This window comes from Hyalella azteca, unplaced genomic scaffold, assembly GCF_000764305.2.
Source record: "Hyalella azteca isolate HAZT.00-mixed unplaced genomic scaffold, Hazt_2.0.2 contig12830, whole genome shotgun sequence".
NCBI lineage: Eukaryota > Metazoa > Arthropoda > Malacostraca > Amphipoda > Hyalellidae > Hyalella > Hyalella azteca.
Genome location: NW_025942775.1, coordinates 26,901 through 52,670, shown reverse-complemented (window position 1 = coordinate 52,670; position 25,770 = coordinate 26,901). Strand labels below are relative to the sequence as shown.

The window sequence follows — 25,770 nt, the reverse complement described above, 5'->3', positions numbered from 1 at the left end:
CCATGGCCTGTTGCCGATTCTTGAACTTTTCGAGTTTTCGTGACTTGATTCACAAGGGATCCGGCCTTTGGAACCCGATCTTTCCATAGCTGACGATTGATTGAGATAGCTGCTGGACTTATTGCCTGGTCCGTAATTTGCCAGGCATTTTAAGACTGAACATATGCTCTTGCATAGCTTCGTCTAGTCTGTTTTTGAAGATGTTCATACTCGGAGCGTCAACGATGCTATCAGGGAGGCTGCTTGCTTGGAAGATTTATTTTGACCAACATAAGGTAACATCACCAAGTCCTGTGCTTGAAGTCCATACGATATCTCTAAACTCATACATGTTTCAAGTATTTTTAAGGTAAATCAGGTCTAACCTACACTAATGTAATAAAGTTAGATTTTTTGGGAGGCTCTTCGGCGTGGTCGAGCCCAATGCTGAATTTGAACATTGATGTACTGTCTGGAATCTAAAGTTTTAAAAGTTCAAGAGTTCAACAGTGGAGTGAATCATGTTGCTTCAAACGAAGTGGCAGGGTAGGCTCACTGGTCATCACAATGACTAGTTTTGTTACGCTATGTTTAACGGTAGTTCATACTTTATGAGCTAAGCGATCGTGAAAAATCGGACAGTAACAAATAGAGTTCTTGGTGCCTTGTATTTACAAAATGCAGATCACACTCCAATGCATAGCATTAATTTAACAGTCGATGGAGATAATGCGCATAGGTCGAGATCGTCAATTGGAAGAGACAGATAAACAATTTTATCCCATTCATCTCATCATTCCAAGCTCCGCATGACTAAATAAAAAAAAAGTCTTATTTCTTTCGACGTAAACTCCCCCACAATATGCTGCCTGCCGAAATACTAGATCACTGTCACTGTTGGGAACTGCAATACCACAAAATGAATATGCAGGGCACTCATCATCAAAAATATTCGCGTTCTCAAAGCACGTGATTGTAAATAAATGAAAACATCAAGTAAAGAGTATATGTTCACGAGGAACATCCGCATGGCTAACGATGGAAGAGGGACATAAGTGAAGAATAAATAGTTGTATTCTAATCTATCGATATCCCCCATTACAAAGTTTTCAAGGAACGTAAGATAAATGGAAACCGTGCACGTTTCAAGCCACTCGTACAACCAAAAAAACTATTTTGGTTGTACCCATTGATGGGTACAGTAAGATATGGTCCACTAGAATGTTATCTCGAATAGCACTGGATTCAAACGAACACCCGAAATTTAAAAGAGAAGAGAAATTAAAAATTAAATTCAGTAACTGCATTGAAACGCAACTTACCTAATAATGACTAGAAGTTTAATATACCGCCATAAACAATATCAATATACAATGCGTGGGCAAACTACTATGTTTAGCTCCCTCTCTAAAGTCGTTTTTATTTAGTTACAGACATTTCGAACAGAAAACAGTATTAACCGACATTACCCAAGATTCTAAGTTTGTGGCCCAGCAAATTGTAGAAATTGAGCCTAGCAGGCTGAAAGCTTGAAACTTTACAGTTAAAATGATGAAAACTTAAGATGGAAGGAAACATTCTAGTTATGAATCGCACATAAAAATGTATGTACAAAATGCCACCCTAAATGCAGCGTGAAAACCTACAGAGGGAAGTGTACACATATTATATTAATATTAACTAAGTTACAACGATATGGAAAGGAAAATAAACATATTTTGCTCGAAATAAGAAAAAACAGCGCTACTGAGGACCATTTATATAATACAAGGATAGTCGTTCGGAAAATAATCTATTTTGGTGCCTTGAAAAATACAACTTGCTAACGTCAATATAAACGCTAAACGATCGGCCTCATCAATCAAGTTAAAATCTAAACATAAAATTTGCATCGTCCAGTATGTAGCATCGATCATCGACCATGTATGGATTGTGCAAGCATGACAATTTAATGACACCTCGGAGAACTTCCACGATGATTCCAGTCGCCGGCACTCCTTTAGTAGTTCTATTGCGAACGATAGTAAGTTCCTGCATTGCATACACATCACGCACAAACCTTTTGATTATTCCATGTCGAGTGCTTTGGACACGAACTTGTTTAGTGCAATATCCTCATAAGACTCGCAGGACTTGAGTGCGTCAGGCTGTAATGTTTCACAAATTTTACATGAAAGGCAAACTAAGTACAAAATGTACCTTATTGATAACATCATAAAGTTCATAAAGCCATACAAAGATCTTGTATGGCTGGTCATCTGAAAACACCGATGATGTCGCTGTAATAACCGAGATGGTCGGTGCTGCGAGACGGCTGGGAAATTGTGAGTGCCGTATATATAGGCATCCTTGAATTGACAGAAAATGCATTCGTACGCGCATATCGAAGTCAGATGATCAGGGTAGTGGATATTGATCAGTCTGCTCTAGAAAATTCGTAGATCACATAATTCAATGGCAGAATTGCTGTTTCATTGTTGAAACAAAAAGTCATAGGTAACAAATAAAAGAGGCTTGTTCATATTGGGAAACAAAACTCAACAAAATTTACGGTCATCATTTCTGAACTTAAGATAGTAAATAAATCCATAAAAATTTTTCTTGCATTTCGAGGAATGAGAGTTGTTTGTAGCTTAGTTGGTCTAAACACATGAGAGAAAGACACCTGAAAAAAAACTTTGAATGAGTTAGCCAGTGTAAATTAACGAGGTGCAAAATGCAGCGACTCTCCAATTCGTCAGTGAGCAATTTACCTTATATTTCATATTTCCTAATACATAGGAACTTAATGGATCAAACTTGACGAGGACACCGTTTAAGTCAGCAACAATATCATTGTGAATTGCGATTCTATAGAGCAACCTGATCCTGGTATCTTCGAACAAGAGTTCAATTAATCGGTAGAATTTTCACCAAATAACTGTAATGGCTTCTAGGAATAATTGTGATATTTTACAAATCTAGAGCAAAAATTCGTTTAAAAATTAGTCAAATAATGACCCCAGCTTTTTAAAAGCTTTCTTCGAGAAAGTAAATACATTATCTTTTAACGATTGCACTGCAGCATGGATGAACGAACTGGCATTTAAAGAGATCAACATGGAAATAGTCTACAATTCAACACCCAGGAAAGGTAAGCTGATGTTACACAATCTTGTTCCGAAATTTGTGCATGATATTTGAATGATGTGCTTATATATAATCGATTACGAGGTTATAACCGGAACAAGGAATCTGTCCAAGAATAAACAGATCTAGCAAGTGAAAAAGCGGGATAGTTGATTAGAAAAATTGTAAACAAGACATCGAATCGACTTCAAAAAATAGAAATAAGGATGAACTCGCTACAAAACATTGAGGCCACTGAAGCTGAATAAGGGACTCTCTTAAGAACCAACGCTGCGCGAGCCAAAAAATTATAGGTATTACACTTGGCCCCATTGATACACTTACTTTACTTCTACAATAAATAGGGTGATCCAATCACACAAATGCTGACTGCCATTATGATACGGCATTTTCTGTAGTAAAACCTGGAGACGAAACAGGATTATTTCCATCAGTTGCCCAGACACAAAATCCCCCATGGAATGCATCGAACATAATCTCTGGGCTACAAGATATGGACCGCTAAACGCCTTTCATGCTTATATCAAGCACAAATTTGCAAGATTGAGTAATTAAATCTAAAATAAAACAAAGACTTTTAAAATTATTCTTGCGATTCTTTAAATAAATTCCTAAAGAAAATGTACAAATAAATTTAGGAACTTTTTTACACCGTCGAAAAAAATAAAATTCATAAATTGAGTTCAAATTTGGAGTGGACAAAAACATTCATCATTGAGAGAACCATGAAAAATTATTATTTAAATCAATAAATGAGTAGTAATAAATTACAACACGACTGCCATACAGTTGATTGATTGAACAGGTAATTTCTCTGGGTGAGAAACCACCATGATAATGCCGTAGATAATGAGCCTATACTAGCGTAGCTATTTGACGCGAATATTGCCTTCTTTTGCAGTCTGGTCATTTGCCCGTGGTCCACACATACACTATACGCGACTAGCATAAATTATACAATGAAAAACCACTGGAACTGACACGACAAATTCACTTACAACAACGAAAATGTGTAACATGATCTCAAAAAGTGAATATTTTCGAGAGATTTAGTTTGCTAACAAGCGTTAGAACAAAATGGCGAGCGAGGAACTCAAAGTAATTACGCATTGACACTAATATCCTCTTGTGAGATCGTCAAGTCGATTCACATCAATGACTTGTAGATTGTAGATCTTTAGTTTTAGAATTTCTTAATGAAAAGCCATTGCGTGAATACAACTTTGAATCATTTTTGTATCTGAATGCACCCACATTCATCACTTACAATAAGAATAATAATTCTCGAGGTTAGTGATGGACCTCAACAACAACAATTTATCAAAAAATTCTTCAGAAACACAGACTGAACAATTATACATGCGAGCAATTCCCAAATCGTCATACATACATTTTAGAGACATGTAGTGATAATCAGTCATTTAAAAAAAATCTAAAACACATTTGGATAAAATATTATTGCATTAATTTGGAATTGTTCCGGTGTCATTATAGAACAAAAGTGAGTGCAGTTCACGAAGTTATTCAGATCCTCCTAATAACATGAAGGGTTTCACAATTTTTCCGTCTGGCTCATGATCCGATCGTTCTCGAGGTCAGACGTCTCGTAGTCTGAGTTGCGGCCAACATCGTCGTCGGTGGCGAAGGACAAGTCAGACACGCGGCCGTAGTCGCCGCGCACGATGGGACGCCGGCGACGAGGGTTGCCCATCCGAGCGCCAGACGCCGCATCGTCGCGACCATTGCGCAAGCGCGGATGGGTGCGCATATTTCTGTCGTTGCGGATTTTTGGAATGCTAGGAAGTGTTAGATCAGAGGACGAAGTATTGCTAATCTTGACGTGTGGGAGTTCGTCGGAGACGATGTTGTACGGCATGTTCACACCGAGCAGTTTGATAGAATTTGGCACTGGAGTTTCGTTGATAGCATCGTCACTCGAGTCTAGACTTATATTGTTGGCGGGGGGAGACGAAACGTTGTTCGAGAACTCATTGTCAGATGAAACACGATACATCGACGGAGAATTAGAACCCCGGGAGACATCGCCAGAAATTTGAAGCACGTTATTGGGTAAATTTTGCCGTAAGCTGTTCAGGGAAGATGTCGTTGAAGGATACAACTCTTGGGCATCCGAAACTGTGACCATTTCATGACCAATCCTCAGATTGCCGGAGTAATTATAAGCCTCAGGAGCGTTGGTTAAGGAGCTGCCGGCTGGATGGTCAGCCGCTGCCGCGGCAGCCTGTGAGTCCTGACTGCAGAGTACCACTTCGGGCAGCGCTTGGGACGTGTCTGGCAAACACGGGGGAAAGTTATCACTTAAATACACTCGCACTTGCGTCTAGAGAAGTAGACAGGCTTGATATAAATTGTTAAAAGAAACAGCAATACTGAAATCCACATAGAAAAAGAGGTACACAACATGAGGAAAACAGTGAAACAAGGCGCGTTCCTCAGCAACACACATCAAGGCCGTAACTCATTGAGTAGGAGGAACCCATTATTTCAATGAATAAGCAGCATAGCCACATCTCACATGTCAGCAGACACGAAAAGGTTAATATCTAACGCTACTCATGAAGGTAACGCCCAACATGGCCGCTACTCATGAAGGTAATGTTCAACATTGCTGCCACTCATAAAAACGCTCAACATGGCCGCAAATCATGAAGGTAATGCCCAACATGGCCGCTACTCATGAATGTAACGCCCAACATGGCCGCTACTCAAGAAGGTAACGCCCAACATGGCCGCTACTCATGAAGGTAATGTTCAACATTGCTGCCACTCATAAAAACGCTCAACATGGCCGCCATTCATGAAGGTAATGCCAACATGGCCGCCATTCACACATGTACCAAAACTCACATTGCAGCAGAGGCCGAACTTCTCCACCGTCATCGTCGTCGTCGCCTCGTCGCGCGACGTCGAGCTGCTGCGCTCGCCCGGCGCTCTGGTCGGCGCCGCGGAAGGTTGTCAGGGGCGTGACGGGCCGCCCGCCAACTCCTTCTGCGGGATACTCGGCCGCCACTGCAATACCAACATCGTGGGTAGAAACAAGATAAATTTATAGGTGCAAATAAGGCGGGATATTCGGCCGCCACTGCAATAGGTACCAACATCGTGGGTGGAAACAAGATACATTTATAGGTGCAAATAAGGCGGGATATTCGGCCGCCACTGCAATACCAACATCGTGGGTAGAAAAAGGATACATTTATAGGAGCAAATAAGGCCTGATTTTGACTATAATGTTCTTGTAGGTTTGACTAATGTTGTCTAATGAGTCAAACAAAAGTCAAGAGTACAACTAATGTTGTACTCTTTGTAGGTTTGACTAATATTCTCCCTTCTAGTGCCAGCACGTTGAAGTTAGATAAAACAAAGGAATAAATTGATGTGAGTTATCGTATAAGTAAAACATGAATTTTTGAGACTTGCTAAAATTCATAACTTGAGACCCAAGTAAAATTCATTTACCTTTTTACCAGAGACATGGCCTTGATTGAGGCTAAAATAGCTGTATTCCCTATCTACATATGACAATTTTATTTATTTACCTGTACGTTTTAAATCGTATACGATACTCATTGAATAGAATTGATCAAAGATTATTCGTTATTCAAGTTCGTGAATTTGCTGCAACTTGCGTGTGTCTGCCGTGGGTGAACACTCACAACTGCAGCCTTAAATATTGATCTCAATAAGACGGGGATGTGCATAAAGAGGTTTGAAATTAAATTAAATAGTCCAACCACGATGGACGAGGAAAATCCTGATTAGGCAATGACGAGTATATCATGAGACCAGATCAATTGTCCGGTGACAAGTTGAGCTGAAAAAGGTTCGCCATTGGAGTTGTTCCTGGAGCGTCAATAGGCACATTAACGATTCAATAAACAATTTATAAAAAGTAAAATAAAAATTTGCCCATATTAAATCAGATACTGCATGATACAGGTTAATAAAATTATTGCACATTAAGAACATTATGTTAATTACATTCTTGCCCGTAATGATTGATGCCATTAGTGCACGAACGTAAGAGCGGTGACGATGCGTTATCACGCCATGCTCACTCAATTAGTTCACAACATTATTCACAATCATGCAAGCTTAAAAATATCTAAAATTGATGCAAGAAACTTGAACCTTGATAGTTGACAATTGTAATGAAGATAACTCTTAGATGTTATGATTTAAAATATCTAATACGTATACGTATCGTCATTGAAAAAACAGCTTCTATGGTTCAACTGGAACATTCACTAGCTAGGATATCATGGAATCGTCTCCATAATATATATACACGACTTAACTTCGTTTATAATTTTCAAGTTCAAGAAAACCTCCACTCAGCAACAATAAACTTCTAATCATTAATAAAGTCCTTTCTGAGTTCTTCTTGAAAACTTCGTCGATATTTTAAAAATATATAGTCGAGTACGGATTCTCTTCATCAAGCAATCATTTAATAAATAATCTCACGCAGCGTTGTAATATAAATTAGTCTATTTCGCGATGACGCTAAATAGACGTCATCGTCTATCATATAAATCCATGTTGCTTCGTACAGATAAACTGCATAGCCAAAATGTTAATTCGGGTCAGTAGATTATTTGTGAGCCCGAAATAATGACAAATCAAAGTGTACAACAGATCTTGGAATGCGGTGCCATGCATATTACATTGAACACAGCCACCAGCGTTTGCATTTTTACGCTCTAGTGAATCTAATTCGACGGAGATCTCAAAGAATAGATGGCAGGGAAAGTATAATTGACAATAATCTCAGAACATTTGAAATGAACTAGATGATTGCATCAAGATAATGTAACGTGTAGATAATGTAATGTGTGAAACATTGAATAGCAGGTCATCGAAGTCGTTCACATCGGGACACACGCAACTTTTACACTGTAAGTTCCCGATACCTGGTACGCAACATCTCTCGAACCGAACCCCTACTCGACTTTGTTACATATGAACTCAGAGGAGAAACCAAATTACAAAATCATGTTAAGTTCCGAACCGATTACACACTGTTAATGATGATTATCAACGTCCATAGCATTACAACTACTGCAATCAATCAAATACTAACGCTCAGAGGATTAAGTAATTGAGTAGTTAAAATTTCGACTGAAAGATGAAAAACCTTCTCGTACCACAAAAATGGAAAATTCATTTAGTGCAGCAAATCTGTTAGTTGTAATAAAAACAGCGAATGTGTTCCACTCACAGATTGATACTTGTTTCGTCATCAAATGACCGACCGAGTCGTTCGAGTCCTCGCAGTTAACCTGATCTTCATCGAGATCATTTTGGAACTGAAGCAAGCAGGCTCCGTCCTGGGAGTCTTTGAAACAGATTCCACGCCTGTTTATGTTTAACTGGGATATGCGGTCACGAGAAGGAGCTCGGTAAATAACATCTTCTGTGGCACATAATTCGCTTAAACGTTTCTCGTACACGCTGCTCTGGAGGGATCCGACTTGAAGGCTGGAGTCCATTTCAGAGTCGCAGGCGCTGTCGGAGTAGCGGTATTCGCTGTTAGCGGAGAAATCGCTTTTTGTCATGACATCATAAGGACGAGTCTCAGTGGCCAACAGAAGATTATCACAAGACGGGAACTCTATTGGCAGATTATGCAAAGCAGGAGAAGATGGCGATGAAAAGCTGATACACTCATAATTTGGCTTTCTTTCTTTAATGGAAAATGACAGTAAATTGGTGTGAGAACCAAAATTTGCGGTGTTAATATCGCACTCGGTCATTTTTTCGTCAGAGGCTGGGCATTCATCTTTGTCATTTGATGAGGACTGAAGCAGTGGTTTTTTGATCTGAGACTTCCTTAGCAGCGGGATACTGATACGCTGCTTGAACACGTCTTTCTTGGACACTTGTGACACGCATTCCTGTGATTGGCAATTCGGAGAAGACTCTTTACAGCAAACCGATGATTTGGATAATGGAAAGAAGTGTACATTCTCAGACTTTGGAGTAACATGTTTGAAACTTTTTGAACTCGGATGATTTTGAGAGCTTCCATGAGCAGGCGACTCCAAGCATCCTGGACTCGGTTGCTCTGGGTGTCCAGGATTTGTTGTCTCGTGGCTTTGAAGAAACGAGGGATCCAATCGGTGAGCAGCGGAGAGTTTGCTCTCACCGATCTCGTCCGTGGGCGCATAATGTGAACGAGCTGACATCGAAAATGAATTTAGTTGAATTTTTATCCTTAACGACTAGAGTACCGTAAGATTTATGGAGCGTATTAAATTAGGAGTTGATCATGCGTTGCGTCGAAAGTTTAAATGATTATTTATGGGGAAAAAGGGAAACTATCACTTGACATCAGATAATCTAATCGTGAAAACTTTAGCAAAACACACATAAGCGACGAAAAATAAAATCCCATAAAATTTCTTCCCTTGTAAAGTAGTAAGAAATTAAAGTCCCTGGACTAACATTCAGAGAAGCATAATTGAAACATTATCAATACAAATAAAGGTACCCTATTAAAATTGTAACGACTATTGAAAGAATTATTTCACTTTCACATAAAAGCCGTGTGAAAGTTACATTCAATTCCTTAGAAAGAGACACGCCTGCTTTCCTCACACCAGTACTATAGGCTAAACAATTCTGCTTCAAAGAGAGGAATGTCCAGCGCAGGTTACAGTTTTAACGCACTGTTAACTAAGTCTTTCAATTATTCACTATGAAGCGCCGCTATTGCAGTTAAATAAGACATTCCCACTGGAATTAGAATTTTATTGTACAAACGAATGAATAAATGTTCTAGTTCGTTAACAGTTCTGAAAGGAGACTTCATTGCAAGAACAACTCAGAGCAAAATATTGCTGCACATAAGTCGTGCACGTCGAGACCTGATCCTGGAGAATTCCATGAGATGGGATGCTAGAACGTTTGTGTCAAGACGTAGGTGAATCAACAAGCGGTACCGCGTCTTGGGAAATGTCAATTTTTGATTAAAACCTAACGCTGCTTTTAGCAAGTTAGCATTCTTTCGTATTAAACGAATTGTATGCATGAAAGGTACAATTATATTTAGCTAAGGTTCGTAAGCAAAGTTTATTTGTATTAAACTTATGAGTGAATTTTGTCGTAATCATTGCACAGACGCAGCCATTATGATGAAGCAGTTCAGTCCAACACTTACAATTCTTAGGAACGGCAGCAGCAGCCACAGGGGAGCAGGTGTGAGGCGACAGTGGCACGGGCACGTACATTTCCCCTGTTAGATAAAGGCCTTCATCAAGATAACGGGATATGAGTGTTTCATTACAATCGATCGTAACGCTAAAGATATAAGTACACTTTGTTTCATGAAAACATACAATTATTATTGTCAATAATTTTGTGGAATATAATTACAAAAATATCGATTTTTTCGCGTATAAGAGCGACGCAATGGAGCGAAGTGAGAGCCGAGAACCAGAAGCTCACCTTTAATAAAGCTATACTGAGGGTCGTTGAGGTTGTAGTTGTGATTCCAAGGTTTGTGTTGGACGTTGCTGGGATCTGCAAGGTACAGGTTGCCGTCTCCCTGCGCCACCAGCTTAACGTAACTAGGGTTGCTGCGGTCAAGGTTCTTGTCCATGTTGGGATCCCCCGAAGCTGCGTCAGGAGGGATCTTGCGGGCGCCGTCGCCAGGGTGGCTGAGCACGTCCATCTCGAAGGCGTCCTGAGTGTTCTGAGGCGCCTCCGTCCACTGCTTCAGAGACTCGTCCTCGGAACTGATGAGGGACCGCGGCCGCATCGTCGGGTACTGCATGTTCAGCTGCAGCAATTTACATATTAACCATCATTTCAGATAGGCGTAAAAAATAAAAAGACAAAATATCATCGCCTACAAAAATACATTTGAGATTAAGTTTTTTTTCGTTAAGGTAGTTTTTACTAATCGGTTATTGCAGGACAGGAGTGACACATGATAATACACACAAACCATATTAGGTACTAAAAGTTTCACACTCTGAGGATCATCATAATGTGCATTTTTCATCTTAAAGGTCAGAAAAAAGGTCGAAGACGAGATGCTCTAGAATAGCAACTATTTTCTCCAGAAAATTTATCAGCTATTCAAATTAAAAACTGTTCGCAAAAAATATTAAGATATCGAGAAATTTACATTGGAATGCAAGAGCTTAAACATTGAATCAAGTCGTAAAGTAATCGTTATATATCATGATTAGATACATATTTCATGCAATTTAGTCTATTACCTGATCAGCTTCAACGTTGCAAAGCTTTGAGTTTCTGTGAGGTCTTAAATCAGACTTGAGATCATTTTTGACGTGAGAAGTGAGCCTGACTCGGTTGCTGCGTTGCAGGTTCTTCCGGCGCCAGCGACGTCGTTGCCATAAAAGAATGAAGGCAACCGTCAACACGAAGAGCAGCACTACCGGCACTATGACCAGGAGATCCTCGAGGGCAATGTTGATGCCTGACTCACCACGAGCGTCAAGTTCAGTGCAAAATTCTCCACTAGCTACAGAGGGACACAAACACCGGAAGCCTCCGTGGTAATTTAGGCAGGTACCGCCATTCTGGCACGGCATTTGCTTGCATTCGTCGACGTCGCGCTCACATCGCTCGCCTGCGAAGTTACGGCATTTGCAAATGGGGCCTCGACTGCCTTCTTCGCAACGCCCGCCATTTAAGCAAGGGTTTGGATTGCAAAAAGTCCCGTACTCGCATCGCTTTCCAGACAAGCGCACCGGACAACTGCACGAGTACGAGTTCCCTACGACAAGACATTCGCCGTCGTTGAGACAAGGCGAGTCGGAGCATGGAGCTCCGTCCAGCTCACACTGTTTACCCGAGTATCGGTCGGTGCAGGAACACTCGTACTGAGTCTTATTTATTTCAGTGCATGTTCCACCATTCAGACACGGATGAGACCCGCATATTCCTGGTGCTGGTAAAGTTGCAGGGCATGTGAGCTCAATGTTGACGAAACGTTTGAGTTTTGTAGCGCCTGATCCAGTCGTCACTAGAGACAACGGTAGTGAGTGGCCATTCAGAGTTATTTCGTCAACACAACCAATGAAACCACGACTGATCGCTTGAGTATGGGAGTGATCACCTGAAATTTTGGCCCCCAGGTACAATGTATCGGACAGCAGATTAAGAACATCACTGTCACCAGGGGCAACACTCGAGACCTCTTGATGGTCCACAGACAGAACAGATAAAGTTCCTTTTCGCGTTACGTTGATAAAGTGCCAGCCATTGTCACTAATTTTGAACTTAGCGAATGTAACGACTCCTTCACCACTGCCACATTCCCAACGATACTGCAGGTAACCATCAAGAACTTCGAGTGTACTGAAATCAATAGTCCCGGCAACGTGCATCAGGACTCCATAAGGATGACGCGTCCTTAAGAACAGGCTCAGCTGGAAAGAACTTTCTTCATTAACGCCAACTCCTTCGTACTGGGCATAGCTCTTGCCTCGGAATGATAAAGGTCGGACGGGGTGGTAGCAAGAGAGGCTATCACATCTACTCACATCAACTTCACACTGGGACCCAGAAAAGCCAATCTTACAGTGGCACAAGTGTCCTTTAGGGATGAGGTCTGTAGGCGTACACACCTGATATTCAAAGCAAGGCCGGTGGCCACATGCATTGACCAGATCATTGCAGTTGTCACCACCAAAGCCTTGGTGGCAGATGCATCCAGAATTGTGCTCGAAGCGCAGGGGCACGACGCTCTCCACTCTCGTATTGAGGGGCATGAGCGATTCATCTTTCACGACCACTACGTCAATACAGTCACCATTACCTGAACATTGCTCCTTGTTGCGGCACAGAGATTCCATTATACTCAAATGGTCAAGCGACAGTTTCCTCTTAATACGAGGTAGACTTTTTGCTAAAGATGTAATCGTTTCCAGCCGAGTAAAATATTCCTGGTTATTTTTCTGCAGGACTAATAGTGCATCTAATCCCTCATTTGTTTCTCGGCGCCTTCGTTCTAATCGCTCATGAACAACAGTTTGCAGACTAATGAGCACAATTTGGCTCTCACTCAGATAGAGCTCTGAAGCAATGCTGCTGATAAGAGCTTTCTTGTACCTTGCGATAAAGACCTCCGGAGACATGGAACCCAAGCGTACGATCACTGAACTATCTACCATTGCCTGCGTAAAGATGCGCACTTCAATAGAAGCTATAACAGAGCGCTGGAATTTGCCATCCGAGACGGAGATATTAAGACGGTAGGTGCCAGCGTCTAGCGGGGTGACAGCTACCAGCGTGCCGTCTTCAGCATCCACATCGAAGTAGTCTTCGTCCCCGTAGCGTCTGCCAGCCTTGCTGAAGGGCACGATGCTATAGAGAAGCGTGTCGTATGGATCTTTATCGATGGCATTGACTTTCCCGATGACGCCTCCTTTGTACGCCGAGCGGTAGGAGAAGACGGTCACGTGTACAGGGAAAACAGTGGGAGCAAATTTAGAGCGCTCCACTACCGTGATGTTGACGGTGGTGTCTGACGACAGCGCAGGAGTTCCGCTGTCGTACACGCGGATATGAAGCATGTATTCGCTTATCACCTGTTGAAAGAGATAAAAACAAAATTTATAAAGGAAAGAGCGGCTGTAAAAATTTTAAGTTATTAAAATACCACATTAAATAAAAAATAATAAAAATTAACATCTGAAATTGAACTTACGTTCAGCTGGTGTCTAATTAGTCTAGTACAGGCAATACCAATTAGAAATGATAAACAATAAAGCATATGGCGAAGTGAGTGATGCGTAGGGGAATGCGTGAAGTTATGTGTAGGGTGAACCTTTCTACTTGGGAAAAATGGCTCTCAGAAAAACCTACATTCCTGGTCACTGCGTGTGAACACAGAAATAGCGAGCACAGTTTCACCGGTGGGTTGCTCAGCGCATTCAGGCCGAACACAAATTCCCAAAGAATAAGGAACAGTCGTAGAATTATATATAGCTAAAAAAACTGCATAACCTGTACAGCGAAATTTAGCGTGCCTCAGACAAATTAAAATACTCAAATAAAAGTTATGAATTTTAACAGTTCAGAACAAAATTTTTGACCTGCATGTTACAGAGTATGGTTTGGTGTAGGAAATATTAAAAAAACATAGGGTTTGTTTTACAAGATTCTGTTACGAACAAAACGAACCTTATGGTCGAGGCCCATGGTGGCGAGTCTGACGACGCCGTCTTGGTCGACAGCGAAGACGTTGAGGCCCGTCAGGAGGTTGGGGTTTGACGTGACGTCCGTGACCTCCCACGTGAAGGGTGACGCGTTACCCACACCATCCGCGTCCGTGACGCGCAGGCGCAGCACCGGATAACCGAGCTTCTTGTCCTCCTGCCATAACATAACAGCGTCGAGATGAATAATACGGCTACGCAGCACCGGATAACCGAGCTTCTTGTTCTCCTGCCATAACATAACAGCGTCGAGATGAATAATACGGCTACGCAGCACCGGATAACCGAGCTTCTTGTCTTCCTGCCATAACATAACAGCGTCGAGACTTCAGCGTTGAGACATAATGGAGTAGGGTGTTGGGAAAGTATTAAGCTAAATCATGCAAAACAATAGTTACGTACAATTATATAAATAATGTAGCTTGAAAAAAGGTTAAGAAATCAACTTTCATAATAAATTAAATTGAAAGAGCCCTAGTGCTGAGATGCCAAACTTTTCGCGAGGGAAATTCCTAAGGCGTTCCAGAAGGCGTGTCGTCTACGAAGGAGCATAGGCCAGACTGTGCGAGGCGGCAACGTTTAAATGAGCTACAGAAATTTGATCCAGGGAGGTTCGTTTAAGACACTAGTATCGCATGCATGATCTGCAGCTCTGCAGACGTAGGTAATGGCCACGGCGGAGGGTCGACGGTTTTGAAGGGATACGGCCAACAATAACACTACGGCGGCACGGGCCGTGACTCAGCCGTGAAGCAATACGAAAAGCAACAAAAAATACCGCTATTGTAAAGACAAAAATCAGATCATCCAAGTAGCGAATACCGCGCAACGATTACTTCCCGAGAGGACGATCACGAACGTAAGTACATTTTTAACGCACAAAAATTTACAATGTTTGCAGTGTTTCATATCGACTTTCATGCGGGTGTCTCTCTAGTTGCCGTCATAAATTCCTAGAAAGAGTTTGATACAAGGCGCCTATTTGCCGTGGCGGCAAAGATAACGCAACCTAGTTCAATAATCAAATTGCTGAAAGGGAAGGGCGACGAAGTATGAATAAATGTTGGAGACCGACAGCACACCAGCGAGTTATTTGAATGGTAATGTGACAAATGAAATTATTTAAACGAATGCAGTGCCAAGTGCACGAGAGAAAAAGTGCTAAAAAATAGCTCGATGGATGTAAATTTTTATTATTATTTATGCAAGTCTTTTATTATTCAGATAGCTTTTTTAATTTTCTATTAATAACAAAAAATTTAAAGTAAATCAAAGGAATAAATAGCCTTCAGGGTGAACTGAAATAAAGCTACGCTGGCAGTGAAAACGAAAGCAGAGCAAAAGACAGCAGCGAGACCTGGACGATGGCGGCGTAGGAGGGCTGGTCGAAGAGCGGCGCGTTGTCGTTGATGTCGCCCACGGTCACGGTCACGGGAACGCTCGCTGACAGCGACGGACTACCACGGTCGCTGACGGTCACCTCAAGGCTGTGTTGCACAGCCTGGTGGGGTACGGTTAGGGTCACAGTTAAGGGGCAGTACATGAAGAACAATTAACCTGGCATGCAGATCCTCCGTAAGGGTCGAAAGATCTACCATTAATTAAGAATGCTTGATTCAACGAACAATCAATGGACAAACTTTGATTAATGTCGAGAATAACACGATATTCTTCTGAAATGCTGACATGATATATTCTGATTCAGTCGAAAAGTAGAACTCGAACTAGAGAAATTGTATCGATAATGCCGAAAGAAGCTAACTTATCCATTACTGTTCGGTTTGTAAAAAATGATTAACTTTTTAACTATATTCATTTTAACTATATGGATGCATAAAGAAAGGTGCATGTATGTACACGAGTTAAAGAGCAACGTTAAGAAGCGTTGCAGCTGACGGTGGACTCACGGCTTCTCTGTCCACCCTGCGGGCGAGGGTGAGGGCGCCGGTCTTGGCGTTGACGGCGAAGTGGCCGGCGTCGTTGCCGCGGCTGATGCTGTACGCCACGCGGCCGTTGTCGCCGCTGTCGGCGTCCTGAGCCGCCAGCTGTTCCATACAACATGTGAACAGGAGGCGTCAATACTCCCCCACGATACAATAAATATTACAATACTATAAATATTACAATACTATAAATATTACAATAAGCCAATGCAACGATACCACTTCACGACAGCGGTAAAATATGTCAGAAGCAATCGCTTTGCATGTCACCTGCACAATGTATTCGCCGAGAGGAGCTCCCTCGCTGACGCGCCCTGTGTAGGACTGCTGCGTGAAGGCAGGGGCGTTGTCGTTGGTGTCGAGCACCGTGAGGTTGAGCAGCGCCGTGGACGACAAGGGCGGCGTCCCTCCGTCCGTCGCCCTCACAGACACCACGACGCTTTGTAAGGCTTCGAAGTCCAGCTCCTTAGCCACGGAGATAACGCCTGTGGCCAAACACCAATTACTGTCACGCCACACACAAAGATACTCAAACAAGTCTTGCCTTGAATTTGTTACTGTCGCTTCTAAATTCTTTTTCGTAACGGGGAGATGGAAAAGGATGGGTTACTGGATGACACAAAGTAATATGCGAAGGCACTCACTTCAAAAATATAACTCATCACTCACTGCAGTGAGTGACAGGGAGCGCATTTCCTCGTCGACGAAAACGTGAAGTCACGGACGGTCAGACAGACGGATATGACGAGCACAATAGGGCATTTTTTCAATATATGAGAAAATGCGCTAAAAATAAGACAATGAAACCCTACAGGTGGTATAAACGAAACGATATTCAATTATACGCAACTCAAGTCAATATAAAATTGTATTATTAATGAAGGATGGTGCATCAAGATATTCTTTGAAGAAAACTCAACTGTCAGCGTATTGCCCGGCACAAATACAGTGGAACCTCGGTTTTTGAATGCTTTAGGTTTAGAACTGCATCCACCAAATCGGTATTCAACTATGAAATGTAAGAAAATTTTAGTGAACAAAATAAAACTTTTAAACCAGAAACCCCGCTTCAGCCAGCGTGCGCTGGGTAAAACCGTTCGTTCGGCCCAGAGCGTGTCCGGACTCAAATTGGAATCAATCTTTAATGTTAAATATGATAGTATTATAGATGATTATACTTGTATTATGGAACTTTTGAACTGATTATGCAGCAATCGTCAATATGTTCTCAGTGAAAATATTGTGAATTTTCTTGACATATTCTTTGTGATGAATTTAAAGGTAATTTGCGATTTAATCTTTCGTTTAACCTGAATCAAAATAAAATGCGACCAGCGTCCATTGAAGGAGAGTAGAGATGAGAATTGACCGGTGGCAGAGAGGTAGAGAGGTAGGCAGCACTGACCGGTGTTGGGGTCTATACGGAGGTAGGCTGAAAGGTAGAGAGGTAGGCAGCACTGACCGGTGTTGGGGTCTATACGGAGGTAGGCTGAAAGGTAGAGAGGCAGGTAGCACTGACCGGTGTTGGGGTCTATACGGAGGTAGGCTGACAGGTAGAGAGGCAGGTAGCACTGACCGGTGTTGGGGACTATACGGAGGTAGGCTGAGAGGTAGAGAGGCAGGGAGCACTGACCGGTGTTGGGGTCTATACGGAGGTAGGCTGACAGGCTGCTGGGCTGAATGCTGTACGTAATCTCAGCATTAATGCCCACGTCTCGTGACGTGGCCATAACACGTGCCACCTCAGCGCCCACGGCGGTGTTCTCCTTCACCGACGCCTGCAGCAGCGTGCGCACAAACTCAGGCGGGTTGTCGTTGATGTCTGCGATATGTTGACACATGATCACCACGAGATGGAAGGCGTGCAACTGGTCTTGGTAATTATTGCTTTGTGACACACATGTAGGACACATATGTAGGACACACGTGTAGGACACATATGTAGGACACACATGTAGCACATATATGTAGGACACAGAACTGTAGGTGCATTAGGCGTGTCACAGCTTGAGTTCTCTTGCGCTTCTATGCAAATAAGCGAGTAGTTCAGAGGCTCAGAAATAAAGTAGTGAAGTTAATAAGAATTCACAGTGCCAGACAGTGCCAGGCGTTGCCAGTCAGTGCCATCACCTGACACGGTGATGAGTAGCGTGGAGGTAGAGTGCAGGGGAGGCGTGCCACCGTCGCTCACTTCGAACACGAGTGTGTAGCGGTTGCGCTCTTCTCTGCTCAGAGAGAACACAAGGCCAGCGGCGTTATTAATCTGAACAAACAGGTCACACATGGAAGTGTTGAAAGTTGATGATAGAACTCAACATAATGCTAGTCAATATTCGGTACGTAATATATCAAAATAGGCTATAGAAACGAAGTGACATTCGTGAACAATGTAGCAATCCGAGCCTCCCTGATCTTGTATCCTTCTCTTATGCGCCCCCAGTCTCACTAATGGGATTTTTATCCCTCCTCCTCCTTCTCCCACCACCGTATTTTTCTACCCTCCATTCTCTTGCTCATCATCCCTCCCCTCATCCAACCACCCTACAGGCGCCCCTCTGACGCGCATGGGCTCCACCCCCACCACTACCGTCACCACCACCACCATCAACAACTACATCACGTTTACATCAACGAGAAAATTTAAAAATATTTAATTTAGAAATGGAGTATAAAATACCGTTATAGGTCATCATATTCCATTATAAAATAAATATTGCTGGCAGAGACAGGAAACAGATGAGTTAGGACAAGACCAGGCACCTGTCGAGAGGCCGCGCGAGGCTGACGAGGCCCTCACGCTCGTCCAGGACGAAGTGGCCCTCCTCGGAGTCCAGGAGACGGTAGTGGACCAGCCCGCCGTCACCTGCACCCACGTTAGGTGTGTGTAAGTATAGGCTAATGTTGGGTATATATACTTCGTAATAATAACTTTAGAAATTGATCAAATCCAATTAGCTGTTTAGTTAATTACGCTCATGTTGGGTACATATAATTCGTAATAATAACTATAGAAGTTAGATGAAGTCCAATTAGCAGTTTAGTTAATTTCGCTGTATAAGTAGGCATATGAAAACGATGTAAATTTATTTTTACACCGTTGATCGGTCCAGCTTTCCGTAAGCATGAAGTTGTAATCTAATATAAACAAGTGTAATGAGAAATTTTATAATTTAGCTTTAAAAAGTTAATTTCTGCAACTGTTAAACGTGTTTTGTAATTGTTCTGTTAATATACCGAGACAAAAAATTACCAGTAAAATATTAAGAAAAATTATTTAGTTATCGAAAGAAAAGCTGATGTCTGCTGCCACTTCATCTTTGCGCCCGCACGAATTGAAGAACAATTGGGAAAAAATATTACAACTCTTTCGTGATAAACATTGTTTTCATTCTGGTTTATCTTTATTTATTTTTATTTATGGTTCTTTTTATTTATTTTATGGTTCTCGCTTTATTTACATGAATATCTGTTCATAAATTTTCATAATATATTCCAAGAATGGTAAAATCTCGCCCATCTGAGTCATGCCACATAAGTAGCAAGGAAACCTTGAGTTTCAAACTAACAGCTGACATATCAGTATGTGTTCAATGTCAGAATGAATAATGAAAATTTCTCCATTCAATCTTAGCAAATTACCAATAATTTCGAAATATTACATTTCTCTATACAGCCATACATGCTTCTCCGAACATATCTCGGTATAGAGTTCCTGCACTGAAATACAGGTTATTTGTTGTTCTTGTTTCTTGAGCCGAAATACAGTTTATTTTGTTGTTTCTTGCGCCGAAATACAGTTTATTTTGTTGTTCCTTGCGTCGAAATACAGTTTATTTTGTTGTTTCTTACGCTGAAATACAGTTTATTTTGTTCTTTCTTGCGCCGAAATACAGTTTATTTTGTTGTTTCTTACGCTGAAATACAGTTTATTTTGTTCTTTCTTGCGCCGAAATACAGTTTATTTTGTTATTTCCTGCGCCGAAATACAGTTTATTTTGTTCTTTCTTACGCCGAAATACAGTTTATCAAACTGAAAAAGTTGATGAATGTCATACCCAGATCAGGGTCGGTGGCGTGCAGTTTGGTGATGACGGTGTTGAGGGGCGCGTCTTCCGGCACAGTGGCGGAGTACTGCCCCTCCAGCAGGAGAGGAGGGTTGTCGTTCTCGTCCGTCACTGCCACAACGACGAGCACATCGCAGTGCCACTCTGGCACCAGCCAGTCAGATACCCTCACCTGAGGAGATGGTGTGTGGACACTTAGAGTGCGAGCTTTCATAATCTGAGGCATGTCATTCACAAGTCAATTGACATGAGCTTGAATCTCGGTACGAAAGTTGCCAAAAACAGTTAACGGGAATATCATAAATCACTGACCACGGTTATTAATTAGAAAGATTTCATTTTCTACTTAGCATTAGGTACTGGTGACGGTACTTATAACTTCTGAACGTCTCAATAGACATAGAAATAGCGGGCAAGTCAGATAACAGAGGAAACATTACAGCAAACGCCTGAGACTTCAGACCGTGAGCAGGAAGGTGTCGGTGGTCTCTCGGTCGAGGGGCGCGGCGGTGGTGAGCTCTCCCGTGCGCTCGTCCAGCGCGAAGAGTTCGCTGCCCGCACCCGACAACGCGAACCTGGGGGACAACATCTCGTCAAACTCCGAACATTTGTGCTATAAAGTATTGTAAGCGCGACGGCTATACCTGCCGCTCTTACTTCAGCGCCAGTCAGACAAACTTTAACCGTGCAGGGAAGTGAACGTGGAGAATTTCTGACACTTTATTGGTAACGAAGGCACAAGTGGCTACGGTAAAACGTGGTAAAGGGAACAGTGAAGACTCAAACTGAACCCAAAATAAACTCGGAATGAACTCAAAAAACCCAGCGGATGGCTGGTACTGAACCTATTGTTCGTGGTTAACCAATAAGATTCTGCAAACAAAGAATAACAAATTTAAGATGTAGCAATAACGGTTAATCCTAGTTATTCCTAACAAAATTACTAATAATAAATATCAAAACTCGAATTTATATATCACAATATAACTATTCACAATCATCACGCACTAATTTACATGTCACAATAAATAAGGTCACAGAATTAAGGTTCACCAGCAGTGAAGTGCAAAGTTCTTCACGACTAATAGAATGAAAGTGACGCGCTTCGGATGATCAGGTTGAACAGGCTTTTTCTCTAAATGAAAATGCTAGTAAAACCGAAAGACAAAAACATTAATGGAAAAATGGGTACAAATTCAACACTAAAAATATAAGAAATAACTGTTTCAATGATCGCCAAAAAATTATAAGGAAAATCGCGGTACAAAAATTAGAGACGCATGAGGCGCGGCTACAGTATGGTATGAAATTGTTGGTAAGATATTGTATGATATGAAATTTTTATAACACTTACATTTTTACCACGTTTAATTCTGGTTAATTATAAATTAACTAAATTAAGAGCTCATGGTACACTTGATGGGTATTTCCAAGAAGGGATCTTAACCCAAAATAATTTTCGGAAGGAGGTGACTGCGACATAGAAGGAACCTAACCTAAACGAAAGAGACTTGACTCCAACACAGTACATTAGCTTCCAGCGACGTGGCCGTGTAAATAGCTCGTCAACTTATCAGCAAGCATTAGTTCAGCAGAGGAATTGTTCTCACCGAGACACATCAACTTATCAGCCAGCATTAGTTCAGTAGTATAATTGTTCTCACCGAGACACATCAACTTATCAGCCAGCATTAGTTCAGTAGTATAATTGTTCTCACCGAGACACATCAACTTATCAGCCAGCATTAGTTCAGTAGTATAATTGTTCTCACCGAGACACATCATTAGGGCTGGCGTCAGCGTCCGAAGCTTCGATGACGAGTAGCGCCTCGCCAGGAGGCGCCGCCTCCGAGACACTCACATGCATTTCAGACGTCGGGCATACTGGACCATTGTCTGAAAATTAAATAACAATTTATTGAATAAAATATTTACCGTCTGTCACCCTTTACGCCATTCCGTCATGATCATTTTATTAAGTCATTAAAATGGTGTTAGTTCATAAAGGTGATTAAAGTAAAGGTTATAGGTCATTTAAGTTTTCAGGCGTAACTCACTAAAGTGACGTTAATGACAACGCCTGAGTAAACTAATTCAATGCCGTTCATATGACATGCCAATATATAGCTTATATTGTCATCAACAACTAAGGCTTATCCTAAAATAAGATTTTTAGTTAACAACATGCATGCGAATGAGAGGTAGTTAGAGGCAAATGTCTGCGCGGTACGCACAAGAACAAGCCACCAGATCCACCTACATAAGCATTAGAATTTGACTGCAGTGCATGTACTTTTTTATCTCTTTTAGTATTGGTATCTTGTGGTTACTTTGGAACTTCGTCTAAGTTCTATGAATATGTCAAGTTCCCTCGAAAATAGGATTGAACCTGACTACACGATAATCTCTTACTATCATAATAATAAGTAAAGAAAATAAGATGTATAAAAAAGTTTAATAAAGTAATGAATTTCCTGGAAGTAATGTAGTATTGCAATAATTCCACAGCTAAGTCTGGTAACAAATCGTGATCATGTGGCACCGTTGACGTCGACGACGGAGACGGTGAGGGAGCAGTTGGCAGAGAAGGTCCCGTCAGACACTGTCACTGACAGACGGTGCGTGGGGTGCGTCTCCCTGTCTAGGCTGCCCGCCACACGCACCTGCATGTAAATAATTACAAGGAGGTTCAGGTTATAGGCGGTGAATAAATTTATTGCCTTTATTCAATTCAACAGGCAAACGCCTGTTGAATTAAAAATTTCTAAATTAATAAGATATTAATAAGGCCGAAAAACTAATGGGGATTTAAAACAAAAAGCACTGTAGAAAGCATCTGGGAAGATGCCGTATTACGGTACCGTCTCGAGTGGTACAGATGGCAGTTGCCAGTACCGTATTACGGTATCGTCTCGAGTGGTACAGATGGCAGTTGCCAGTACCGTATTACGGTATCGTCTCGAGTAGTATAGATAGCAGTTGCCAGTACCGTATTACGGTATCGTCTTGAGTAGTACGGAAGACAACAATCATTTTTAATCTGAGTCTTTAACAACAATCTTTAGTCTGAATATGCTCAATTCTCAATACGTGTCGAATGAACTAAAATCAACACCATCGATTTCTAGAGTGACCTGGCCCGTAGGGTCGATGTAGAAGAGAGCGGCGTCGTTCCCGTCAGTGAAGAAGTCGAGGTTTTGTTGTTGATCTTCATCAGCGTCTGAGAGCGGCAGCAGCAGCACCACGGCCCCGGGCTGCGCGTCCTCCGACACTGCACACAAAAGACTGCCTTGCAGGGGCCATACAAGGCCAGCTTCTGACAATAAGAGGGTCTATTGGCTCATACATGAGAGGGGTGATGTTAGGAAAACAGCTCACAAAAGACTGCATTGCAGGGGCCATACAATACAGGGGCTATTGACTCGTACATGCGGGGGGAATGCTTGGCAAGACCACGACATGGAGTGTGGAGTAGTTAATCAAATGAAGCAGAAAAACAAAAAGTATAGTTACACAAGCAGAACTTGATATGAGAAATTCAAGAAACTTCTAAAGTCAGATGGATTCAAGTACATTGCGAGTAATCAATCACACAGCGAATTTCGGGAGTACTTTCTTTGGAAATGCTTTCTATTGAAATTAGTTTATTATAGTTGAAACATAAGGATCCGACACATGAACTGCAAGTCTTCTAAAGAAAATCTATTATAAACAATAAGTGCTAGAAGTAGTAGTCCTGAAGTATACACATAAAAATAGATGGTACACATAAAAATGGATGAAAGGTGAGAAATAAGAAAGAGAAATAAGATGATAAAAAATATGAGCAATGACAAAATTTGTGGTGGCCTGCAAGATTTGTTATCTCACCAGACGCGTAGTAGACGGGGTTGGAGAAGACAGGAGGGTTGTCGTTGCAGTCAATGACGGTAATGACGACAGTGGCCGAAGCTGACAGTGAGCTGGCGCCTCCGTCTGACGCCAGCACCACGAAAGACAGGCGCTCGTTAGTCTCTCTGTCCAACGGGGCGATGAGCCTGACGACGCCGGTCTCGGGGGTGACGTGCACAAGACGGCTGACCGTCGCGGGGGTGGACGGGGACAGGGCGTACGTTATCTGCACAGTTTGATGCGCATTATAATTAAACTGAAGCTTAAAACATGTTGACATCGTGAGGGGGGAGGGTGCATGGGATAATTTCAAAACGGCAGCCAATAACATAAGGCATATGGATCATTCGTATTTCTTTCAGCTAGTCCATACATTAACCCAAATTGGTGTCTCTCTAATTTAGGGAGATAAAATACAATTCATTAAATTTAGGAACGGGGAATAAGTTCTTCAGGTCTGGAATACATAAATATTAAACAAACAGCAATTTAATGAAGAAAATGCAACAAACTTGACGATACCTCTGCACCCATCAAAATCTCTTACGGTTAGGTTAGATTTTCGAGAGAAATTAAGTAAAATTTGTACCGATGACGAGCCACAGCGAGTCACTGTAAACAAGCGAGATATTCAAGCTCACATCATACCACCATCTCAACTAAGCAGAGAAACAAGGCTGTAGAGTCCACTATCTAATGAAAACATTGTTAACTTAATGCTGGAACTAACCTGAGCGTTGGTGCCGGCGTCCTGATCAGACGCCGTGACGATGAGCAGCGTCGCCCCGACGGCCGCGTCCTCAGCCGCCTGCACCTCGTACACCGACGACCCGAACTCCGGGGCGTTGTCGTTGACGTCCATCACCTGGCGGGGGAGGAACAGGTCACGGCGGTGGACGGCAATAGGGCACGAGGAACAATTCTTACCCGAACACGTGTTGTGGGAAGATACAGTGGCGCGCATATCGTGTTATTACTACACGTACAGCTGCCGCGTAGCGGAGGCACAGTTTGAACAACATGAACATTACAGCGGACACGACAGAGTCGCGACCAAGTCCGGCATCCTCATACTTGCATGCTCTACGCTTTAGTTTTGCAATCATGAATCCATTGACAAGTAAGTAAGAATACGATTTCATTCTCAAGCGTTAATTAACATTGTCGGAATATTACCCCATGGTTTGTTCTGGTCATACGAAACCACCATGGGTGGTTTCATACGAAAAAGGTCATACGAAACAGACATGGGGTCAAGTTCTGGCAAAGAAAACCTCCATATACTTTGAATGCTTGAGGGTAAAACGTCCGCACATGCCTCAAAGGCATAGAAGCAAGAGTGTGTTAAAATAATTATTACTATATAGACGGATTTCGTGCTAAACTTTGAACTGGGTTAGTTCGATGAATAAAAGCTGATGGAGGATTTGTTAAGCCATGCCACCGCTGCATCAACGATACCAACTGATTTTAACACGTAATTATTATATAACGCGACCGCTGCAGTTATTCAATATTAATTCTCCGGTGATTAAGCACTTACAGCTG

At 42.0% G+C, this 25,770-nt stretch overlaps 1 protein-coding gene across 1 annotated transcript in view; it reads right to left on the bottom strand.

Moving 5' to 3' along the window:
* Nucleotides 1–4,432: 4,432 nt before the first annotated feature.
* LOC108673989 (fat-like cadherin-related tumor suppressor homolog) overlaps nt 4,433–25,770 on the bottom strand; it is a gene marked incomplete at its 5' end in the record, with an annotated part of 29,615 nt that continues 8,277 nt past the window's right edge. Inside the window, 20 exons of the mRNA XM_047883414.1 lie at nt 4,433–5,400; nt 5,977–6,138; nt 8,351–9,310; nt 10,292–10,366; nt 10,579–10,912; nt 11,358–13,694; nt 14,290–14,481; nt 15,682–15,825; nt 16,232–16,369; nt 16,538–16,752; nt 17,901–18,089; nt 18,398–18,492; nt 19,028–19,130; nt 20,323–20,503; nt 20,795–20,906; nt 22,104–22,227; nt 22,874–22,994; nt 23,466–23,602; nt 24,202–24,448; nt 24,953–25,087. Coding sequence (XP_047739370.1) covers nt 4,661–5,400; nt 5,977–6,138; nt 8,351–9,310; nt 10,292–10,366; nt 10,579–10,912; nt 11,358–13,694; nt 14,290–14,481; nt 15,682–15,825; nt 16,232–16,369; nt 16,538–16,752; nt 17,901–18,089; nt 18,398–18,492; nt 19,028–19,130; nt 20,323–20,503; nt 20,795–20,906; nt 22,104–22,227; nt 22,874–22,994; nt 23,466–23,602; nt 24,202–24,448; nt 24,953–25,087 — 6,741 coding nt within the window. The remainder of the gene's footprint in view (nt 5,401–5,976; nt 6,139–8,350; nt 9,311–10,291; nt 10,367–10,578; nt 10,913–11,357; nt 13,695–14,289; nt 14,482–15,681; nt 15,826–16,231; nt 16,370–16,537; nt 16,753–17,900; nt 18,090–18,397; nt 18,493–19,027; nt 19,131–20,322; nt 20,504–20,794; nt 20,907–22,103; nt 22,228–22,873; nt 22,995–23,465; nt 23,603–24,201; nt 24,449–24,952; nt 25,088–25,770) is intronic.